Source organism: Microtus pennsylvanicus, chromosome 4 (assembly GCF_037038515.1).
Source record: "Microtus pennsylvanicus isolate mMicPen1 chromosome 4, mMicPen1.hap1, whole genome shotgun sequence".
NCBI lineage: Eukaryota > Metazoa > Chordata > Mammalia > Rodentia > Cricetidae > Microtus > Microtus pennsylvanicus.
The window spans coordinates 127,871,189-127,881,304 of record NC_134582.1 but is presented as its reverse complement, the minus strand read 5'-3'; the positions used below and the strand labels follow the sequence as shown (position 1 = coordinate 127,881,304).

The 10,116-nt window shown below is 45.0% G+C and overlaps 1 protein-coding gene across 3 annotated transcripts in view; it reads right to left on the bottom strand.

Moving 5' to 3' along the window:
- Positions 1-3,745: 3,745 nt before the first annotated feature.
- Camk1d (calcium/calmodulin dependent protein kinase ID) overlaps positions 3,746-10,116 on the bottom strand; it is a 407,849-nt gene continuing 401,478 nt past the window's right edge. For all 3 annotated transcript variants that reach the window (XM_075970441.1, XM_075970439.1, XM_075970440.1), the window contains exon 11: positions 3,746-10,022. In XM_075970441.1, the coding sequence (XP_075826556.1) occupies positions 9,998-10,022 (25 nt within the window). In that variant the 3' untranslated portion in view covers positions 3,746-9,997. The remainder of the gene's footprint in view (positions 10,023-10,116) is intronic.

Here is a 10,116-nt window from a genome sequence, read left to right as displayed (position 1 = left end):
GGCTAGGAATGTCACTAGCATAGTATCTGATGTATATAATGTGTTTCTCATTTTGCTGTGACCCACTGGCCTGATGTTTCCACCAATGTATATTTTTAAGTTTTATATTTAAAAGTTTATTTAACATACCAACTACAGTTCCTCCTCCTGTCCTTCCTCTGTCTCCTTCCCCATCCCCCACCCAACCCCCATATACTCCTCAGAGAGGGTGAGGCCTCCCATAGGTAGTCTACAAAGTTGAGGCAGAACCAACTCCCCTGCCAACCATATCATAGTTGAGCAAGGTATCCCTTGTTGTAATATGAGCAGTGGGGCTCCATCCCCCGCACTCTGGCCGCCTGCTAGCTTATGCCCTGAAATAATTACACGGACACTGTATGCTTTTAAACACTGCTTGGCCCATTATATCTAGCCTCTTCTCGGCTAACTCTCGCACCTGGACTAGCCCATTTCTAATAAAGTGTGTAGCACCGAGGTGCGCTTACTGGGAAGATTCTAGCCTACGTCCATCCTGGGCTGGAGCTTGATCGCGTCTGCCTCAGAGAGCAGAGCTATTGCGTCTGCCCGGGAGAGGGGAGCATGGCGTCTCTGCTCCAGAGAGCAGAGCTGTCGAGTCTGAGCTCACTTCCTCTTCCTCCCAGCATTCTGTTCTGTTTACTCCAACCACCTATGTTCTAACCAATAAAATGGGCCAAGGCAGTTTCTTTATTAGCCGATGACCTTCCTCCATCAATCCCTCCTCAGGAAAGGAGCTCCAAAATGCCAGTTCATGCAGTGGGGATAAATCCTGGTCCCACTGCCAGTGACCCCAAGAATCCCCAAGCCACAGAACTATCATCCACATTTAGAGAACCTAGTTCAGTCCTATGTTGGTTCCCCAACTATCAGTCCAGAGTCAGTGAGCTCCCACTAGCTTGGGTCAGCTGTCTCTCTGACTTTCCCATCGTGATCTTGACCCCTTTGCTCATATAATCCCTCCTTCTTCTCTTTGGACTCTGGGAGCTAGCTGTGAATTTCTGCATCTGCTTCCATCAGTTACTGGATGAAGGTTTGGTGATGACAATTAGTCAACCAATGTATTTCTAAAGGACTTGGATTTATAACTCTGTTCTGTTACTATAATAGCTTCATGAAACTGTTACCACATTGGAACATGGTATTTGGGGTGACCTACATCTGTGTTCCTGGCCATGGTCGCTCATTTACGTTTGGCCTGGGGCAAACTATCTCTTACTCCTCTTGAGATATGAGCTTTGTTTTGTGTTGAAATATGTAAGAAGATGAGGCATGACACATTCTTGCTAGATCCTGTTGGAGATCTCTGGGCAGACCAAGTATATTCTATTCATACGTGAAGACCACAACCACAAAGGAAAAATGGTTCAACCCGAAAGGTGATTAAGAGCATTGATTTAACAATCAATGCCCATGAAGCAGAGTATTTGCTATAGCCATGCTCCCGCTTGGGAGCAGAGAATCCAGGAGGCCTTGGGAGCACACAATTTGTACCCACTTCTTGCCAACTCTGTAGGAGTTTTTTGTTCATTTCTTGTGTTTGTTTTTAAAGTCAGCTCTTAAATAGATTTTTATTCATATAAGAAATCACAGGCCTGACATCCGCCTGAAAGAAAAAACAAAATTAAACCAGGGACTTTGATGTGGACTTTTATACGTGCTGAACCTCTCTGGCATCACGGGGAGCTTGGCTCTGGAGAAGAGAGGTGTTGGATTGCTCCTCAACATGGCTAAAGTGACACAGGCTGGAGTTTGAATATTTTAGCTTCAAAGGCATAGGACACACTGGCCTTCCATGGTGGTTAGTTGCATATTCCTATACATCCACTGCACTAGACTTGAGTGATGATTGGTCCATGAGTCCTATCTTTGAAACTCCTTGGGCTGGCGAGATGACTCAGTGGGTAAAAGTGCATACCACCAGGCTTGGTGACTTGAGTTTGATCCCCATGCCCCATGAAATGAAGGGACTGCTGCAAGATGCCCTGTGACTTCCACACATGGTATGGCGTGGCAGGGCACATAGTGCGTGTGCAGGACACAAATAAATAATAAATAAGCATGATATTAGTCCTTCAAAAATAGTATACTCTTCACATCTTTAATCCCAGCACTCAGGAGGCAGAGGCAGGTGGATCTCTGAGTTTGAGGCCAGCCTGGTCTGCAGAGAGAATTCCAGGCCAATCAGAGCTATATAGTGAGACCCTGTCTCAAACAGCAAACAAACCAACCAAAACAACAGCAGTAACAAAAAGTATAGTATGCCTAAATTTTTTTTGTCCCATAAAGTTTTCTGTATCATCACCTATTCACTCACAAAGGTTCCTTCACTTTTATATATAGCTCTTCATCAGGGATAAAGGAAGTGAGAACAAACTTACAAGGGCCACACAGTAGTACACGCTCTACGTCTTCTTGGCTCAGAGCTTTTGTCTCACTAAGGCCCATGGCATCGTCATGTGGTCCTAGCTGTGTAGGGCAATTTTAATTCTGCATTTCTTTTTATTAAATATTTTATGTGTATGGTGCTTTGCCTGTATGTACGTCCTTGTACTGTGTGTTTTTGCTGCATGAATGTCCTTATCCTGGTGCTCTCAGAAGCCAGACAAGGGTGCCAGATACCCTCAACTGGAGTAATAGAGGGTCTTGCACTACTGCGTGGGTGCTAAGAACCAAACTGTGTCCTCTACAAGAGTAGCAAGGTGCTCTTAACCTCTGAGTCATCTTTCTAGTACTAAAATTCTATAATTTTATAACACATGCTCAATTTATTTTTTTCAGCTGTACAATACCATTTACTATTTGGATTAGAGCAGTGGTTCTCAACCTTCCTAATGCTGCATACTTTAATACAGTTCCTCACGTTGTGGTGACCCCCAAACACAAAATTATTTTTGTTGCTAATTCATAACTGTAATTCTGCTATTGTCATGAATCATAATGTAAATATCTGATATACAGGATATCTGGTATATGACCCCTGTGAAAGGGTTGCGACCCAAAGGTTGAGAACCACTGGATTAGAAGACTTATCTGATGTCAGATCTGATTGCCATAGTATATCCAATGGCCTGTGAAATAATTTTTCTCTCCAAACACTTATCTAAAAAACAAAGATATTCCCATCCCAATAAAGCATCTATCAGCCAGCCTTCTGTTGAAACAAGAATCTTCCTTTGGGCATTGATAACGACAAGCCAGGCCGAGGATGTAGAAGGATGTGGACAGATAGACCAAACCTGGCACTGCCAAGTCACCTCTGCTCAGAAGGACTTCCTGGAAATCATCATTGACTTTTCTGTCAAACATTTTATGAATACCTAATTGATATGACCTGATTTTCTAGGCAAACCTCCAGCCAGCTTCCACAGCAGAAAAGGGGTGGGGGGCAGAGCTTTCTTGTCTAGATAGTATTGAACCTGGCAACAACCCCCCCCCACACAAACCTCATGGCTACTTCCTTCCAATTGCTTGTTGGGCAAGTGATGGGAAACATCTCTGTGATCTTGTGAGCTCTCAGACTCTCAACTCAGGCTCTTTCCCTTAAATCTAAACTTAAAGCTCGGCAGTACAGAGGGTTTGCTTAACGTGTGCATGACTTGAGTTCCATCCACATTACTGCCAAACAACCAACAAGTAAATAACTCACCCTCAAATCAGAGAAAAATTGAGAAAGAAATGTTGAAATGCAATAATAATAATAATGCAATAATAATTCATGACACAGGAAGCAGACCACCTACATCCAAAGGTGATTAATTCTCTTTATTGGAGGAAAACAAGAAGTCATCAATCTCAGTATCATTATGATAGAAATCGATATGTATACATGATTGTCAAGGCAGAGAATCATTTGCTACATAGACCCATGAACAATTTTGCAGTGCCGCAAACCTATGGGGGTTAAACTTCTTGCAGAGTTTAATACATGCATGGGATAAATGCAGTTTCCCTTCTTTTGCTTTTTTTTCCCAAAAATTTTTTTTGGACAAGCATGTATGAAAAAAAATCAAACCAATTGCAAGCCTGGTAATAGTGAGTTGGGTTGATCCTGGGTTTGATGGTGGAAGCTGTTGGGAAAACATGCCCACCGTTGGGAGAGAGCTGGATGAAGGCCAATCACATCATAGATAGCCACAGAAGCCAATTTAGACATTGTTCCAATGGATGTTCTGGAAAGAATGCACCTTTGGTATCTTCTCATCTGAATGTGGGACTAAGATAAATGCTCTCTGAAACATGCAGTCTTTCAAACGCAAGACGCTGCTGTGATAGCGGACAGTGTCTTATGTGGCCCAGAAATGACCAAGTGCCTTGCAGGGAGAATCACAGCTTCTGTGGTGTGGGACAAACATCTGAGCTGATGTTCTAGTCCCTCCTTTATCTCTTTTGTAACCCAACTTCCAGCTCTGCCCCCAGGGCTTTGTTTTCCAAAGTGCAGGGTTATCCCAGAGGGCCTCAGAACCCTTGTCTGCTCAAATGAAGATTTTTTTTCCATTGAGGAGCAAGTTAACTAGTATATGGGACTTTTGAGTAATGTCTTTGATTAAAGTCTCGAACATGTCTCTCGTTTTCTATTTTTCCCATCCATAAGAAAAGTAAAATCACCTGTAAGTAATATAGTTTGATAAATCATCAGAGGACATGATAATTATATAACAAATTCCCCAGAGACAGAGAAGGTTAAAAACAGGTATGGAGAATGCAGAAGCGGCTTTAGTACAAGGGGTCAATGCAATTGTTTGTCCCTTTGGCTTAGAGAAAAACAGACACAGAGAAGCCATTCCACGGTTTGTCCACGAAACCAGACTCGGGAGCCACATGCTGAACTGAATGTTTGGCTTCCAAATGCACAGCCTTTGGGTTTGCAAATGTGGAGCCCATAAAGCCGCAAGCTGAGCTGCTCCCACTGGGCTTACAGGGAAGTCTACCCAGGGCTAAGTCTTCCCTGCTGATTATGAAGACTTTGGCTGCTGACAGAAGGCAGGCCCGGCCGTGGCCAGCATGCAGGGCCAACTTCACAGCGGGGCTGGGCTCCTGTGCACACACTGGAGCAGGAGGCAGACCTTGATGCACTGAGACCACCAAGAAGGGACCTGGCGGATGGGGTGTGGCCTTTCCTCTTCCTTTCTTCCTTAGACCCGCTTGCTACCCAGGGTTAAAGTTTTCAAGCTAACCCACCTGCACACAAATTTCTGTAGAGGTAGCAGGAAAAAAGTTTGCCTTTCAAAATTTCTCTTCCCCAACTTGGCTTAGAAAACAAACAAACAAACAAAAACCTCTCAAAACTCTCAATTCTGGAAATCAAAGGATTGGGATACCTTTTCTGCTTGCAGCCCCAACCTAGGACCAGATAACCCCTTAAAGAGCAGTGGACTACATACACATATATACATTGGTTTTTAATTTTGGAAACAAACTGAACAGTGTTTGGTCTGGAATGTGTTTAAGGAAAAGGCAAACCGTCGGAATGTGAGAAGGGATGGGAACCTAGCGCTGGTCTGTAGGACATGCAAGCAGGGCCTGTATCTCACTTGCTGGGAGTGTTGTGCCAATCTGGAAAACCTGCCATTTGGTTGTGAAGAAAAGGAAGGAGCTGTCCTTCCCTGGCTCTCGCCCTCCTTCCTCATGGCCTAGGAAAACCCATCACAACACTTGTGCAAATCTTGCAAGGCAGGGGCACTGCTGGCCCTAGGTTTCCTGCCTGCAGCCTGGAATAATGGCACCAATATGGTTTCCCCAATGTGAAAAGTCAGTTCTGGTCATAATTCTGAGCAAAGGGTCATGATACCCCGAGCTCTAAAATCCCCAGTCATTCCTACTGGGTGGGCTTCCCCAACTGTTTAAACAAGCTCATAAAGCAGACTGTACCAAGTTTTGCATCCCATGGGAGGTCAGTTCTCTTAAGAGGGGACCAACTGGTTCCTTCTTCAGTGTCCACAGTGTTCTTGGCCTGTGGTGCAAAGGCATCTGACATCTACAAACTCTCTAGCCCATGCGGGGCACTGAGGTCGGGGGTGGGAGGAAGCATAAGTGGGTAAACAGAGTCTGGGATTCACTAGGCCAACTGCTGTGTTCCCCAAATACCACACTCAGAGATTTCTGAAGATTGCGAGTTTCTCAAAACCACAACTTGTCGTACAAATGGAGGTGGCTGTCTTCTTAAGGAGGCATCTTAGATGACATCGGGCATAGTTGAAGTGGTGTGGCTGGAGACTCAGGGTAGCATTTTAGAAGAGACCCAGCATCAAGGTCAAGGGCAGGAATCCAGACATTTTGATCTGTTTCAATGCCTTCTCCAGAGTCCTTTTCTTTCACACAGAGATGGGAATGGCAGTTGATCTTCTGGAGTCAGAGTCCCCTTGGGGTTAGAGGCAGTAGAAAGGGGTAAAAAGCAGCCAGGGCTTGTTACAAAGCCTGTGACACTCGGGTTGCTGCCTCAGTCATGACTGGGCAGCCTCCATTTCCTCAAGGGTTTGTGGTAGGCCCTGTCCCTCCAGCTTCCAACTGCCTCTGTCCCTTCCTAACCCCTACACCTGAAGCTCCAAACTCTACAGATCCCTTGATTAGGAATGGCAAGCTATTGGCCTTGTTGGAGCTGAAGAGGGCTCCCCTCTCTCATTGCTGGTTTTAGATGAACGTTAGCTGCCCTTTCTGCCTCAATTATGGGTGGAGGTCAGGGGATGAGGGAGGGACAGGCAGGAAGCAGAGGGAAATATTCTGGTAATTTCAAAATTTCATAACCAAGTGAAGAAATAAATATCCACTTGCTCAGGAAATGTGAAAAGGCTCTAGTGGGGGCGTCGGTAAGAGCCCGATATTAGGAAAGCAGTCTGAGAGGGGCCTGTGTGTTCAGCTAAGCACTACAGCTGCTAAGCATCCTGGTACATACATGAAATTCTCAGCCTGTGTCAGTGGAATCTAACAAGAGTGGGGGAGCCAAGACTTTGCCATCCCATTTTCCAGGTCTTAAGACTAAGTCCATTCTGTAGTCTCCTATATTATTATTTAACAATACCAACTGGAAGTGAAACTTTGTCTTTCTCCCATGCTGACTTTCTCAGAACAGAAGGCTCAGCTGGTACTTATTTTGATCTTTCTTAAGACAGTAGGAAATAACCCAAGTGAGTGACATGCTGTGGGTGCTTCTTGAAGACAAGTTCAACCTTATGAGCTGGCAATATCAATCATCTTCTTAACACCAGTTCATGAAGACCTGATGTGCCCAGGTTGAATCAAGCATAGTTGGTTGCAAGGTAGACACCTGCACCAGGGCTTACTCTTCAACTGCTCTGTATTTATTTGTAGTTCATATATATTTATATGTAGTCCATGTACCCATATATCAGCTCTATGAGATACTTTCACCACTAATAATGTTACTTTGTAGACATAAATAGTTATGTGTACCATACAGCACAAAGGGCCAACACATGGAAGGTATCAAACTCGGGTAAAATCCCCTACTACAGCAATCAACTAAACTACTTCCATCCTTCCTCCCTTCTTCCCTTTTGAGATAAGGATTTACTAATTAGCTCAGGATGCACAAAAACTGAGATCCTTCTACCTTAGCCTCCCAAGTGTTATAATGATAGCCCACCAAGCACAGCTGTATTTTTTTTCTTATGTTACATAAAATTGAATGTTTCCATGATACTTGTTGACAGGAAACATCCTATAAACTTCCTTTGAGTCACTTCTAGGTTTTCTTAAATACTGTTTGTAATATTCATATCACTAGCTTTCTGAAGGGCGGAGTAGGTGGGTAAGTCTCCAGACTCAGTGTGGCATTTACTTTCCAACTGGGTCTGTTGTCATTTTAGAAACTCTTCCCAGAAGGTTTATAGACTTTGAGATGACAGCTTCAACTGCTACTCTTCGGGTTTGTGTGGTAGGAGGCTCACTAAGCATTTGGGAACTTATGAGACAAGTGGGAACAGGTAGACCAGATGTCTGACTGAAACTGTTCTTATATATCTTTGGGGGACTGGAGATTCTTCCCTAGTGATACTCTGTGTGTGTGTGTTTGTATGTATGTATGTTTGTGTGTGTATGTTTGTGTGCGTATGTTTGTATGTGTGTATGTGTGTGTATGTTTGTGTGTGCACGCACTTGCACAGCATATGTACTAGGGAGGACTAGGGGCAAACGTGTAGGAGTGGCAGGCATGACTTACTTGTCCATCAGGACTTTCTATAGCTGACAAGCACATGAGAGGGGTATGAGGACAACAACCTCAGGCCTGTCCCTAGGCCATCAGGGACACCTATCACAACCTATATTACTAGGCAACCACTGACTGTAGATGAGGCTCAGGCTTTAGACAGACATGAGAACGGAGGGGGAACGCTGGCAGAACTGGCATTTGAGCCAGCTGCCTGGGTCTCTGAGAACCTCCTGGGAGAACGTTTGCCTGGACTACACTCCGTGCCTGCTCTTCTTGTATATCTAACCACTGTGCAGGTCAGCGACACAGACTGGTTTTTAGGACATTCCTAATTTTAGCCTTCAAGTTCCATATCCTAGGAAATCCTTCAATCCCTGGCAAACCAGGGCACACAATGGCCTGACCATCCCCGTTACGTTTTATTTCAGACTCGTCTGATGTAAGGGAAGGCTTCTGCACCAGCTGGACCTTGCTCTGAGGTGGACAGTATTCTGCTCACTTGGTGTCTTCCCTTACCACCGAACAAAAAGGTTTCTTCTTCAAGGCCTTTTCTGTCCCCTCTCTTGGGTAATGTTCTTGAGAGAATAGGGTAAAAATGTGGAGGGGAAAAGTGTGTGCTATAGGCCATTGAAGGGCAGGATTAGAAATTAATTTAAAAATTAAAGCAAATATAGAGAGATTCATTTTAAAAGTGCATAGCTGAGAACAGAGTTTTATCCATTAACCCCCATGAGAAATGAGGGTTTTGTGTGGTTCATTTTAAAAATAAGATGTCGGTTAGTGCCGGCTGTAAGGGAGGCTCCTTGGCCCTGTGGGGATCCTGTTACTGGAGGGCAGTTCACCTGTAATACGGAGCCTGGAGTTTAGGGCAGAGGAAACAAGCTTATTTCTTCTGTGGCTGTTGAAGGGTTCTCAGGGGAAGCTGCTCATAAGGTTTTCTGCACTTTCCCTGGCAAAAGCTACCTGGAGAGAAGCCAGCCCAGCCCAGGTGCTGGGTGACCTCCTGAGGAAGAGACACAGGGCAAGGAAACACAAGTGCACTCAGCCTTGGAGACAGATTCTCGATCCTCTTAGAATTTTAAAAAATACCTTTTAACTCCTCTTGGAGGCAAAAAAAAAAAAATCTCTTAAAGGTAACATAAAACCACTATTAAAAAGCGAATGAGAGAGGTCACGTAACTGACAGAGATCAAAAAGACATGTCTCAAAAAGAAAAAAAGTCCTAATGCAGTTAGGGATCCAGCGCAGTGGTAGAGTGCCTGCCGGCCATGCACCAGGCCCCGGGTTCAATCCCCAGCACCACACCCCCGCCCCCCCAAAAATCCTAATGTACAACATTTACCAATATTTAAATAATCCAGTTGAAACCTTTTTTTTTTTTCATGAAAAAATACATCCTAGATGGCTGCCTACACTGAGAGAGCGGAAGTGGTGGAGTTGGGGGAGGGGAGCAAGAAGGTCCATTCAGTTAGAGCTTTGCAAGATTCGTATATACAGCACCAGATCCTGTGAAGTCAGCTCCCCTTGAGTCAGTACAGTTTGTGAGAAATGGACACATCAGAATTGCAGTATAAAATATGGCCATAAAAAACTTCTGCCTTCCAGTCCTATGCAGGCGCACCATGCAGGGTGGGTGGGGTCTCCGATGCTGGAGCTGCTCCGGTCTGGGGCTTCCCCTTCCCTGGCTCCGCCCCCTGGGTCCCACCTCCAGAGCCAGGTCACTTGCTTCCAGTGTGCCCTGTTGTCACAGTGGTGGGCCTGGGTCTCCTCTCAGCTCCGACTCCTGTGACCCCCGACGAAGAAGAAAGGAAACTACAGAGCGTGGAAGGTGCCAGACCTGCCAGGGACAACAGACACAGATGCTTAGAATTGAATTCCCATTCCCCTTCCCACAAAGAGGGACGAATGTGCTGGGGTAGATGGTTGCAACT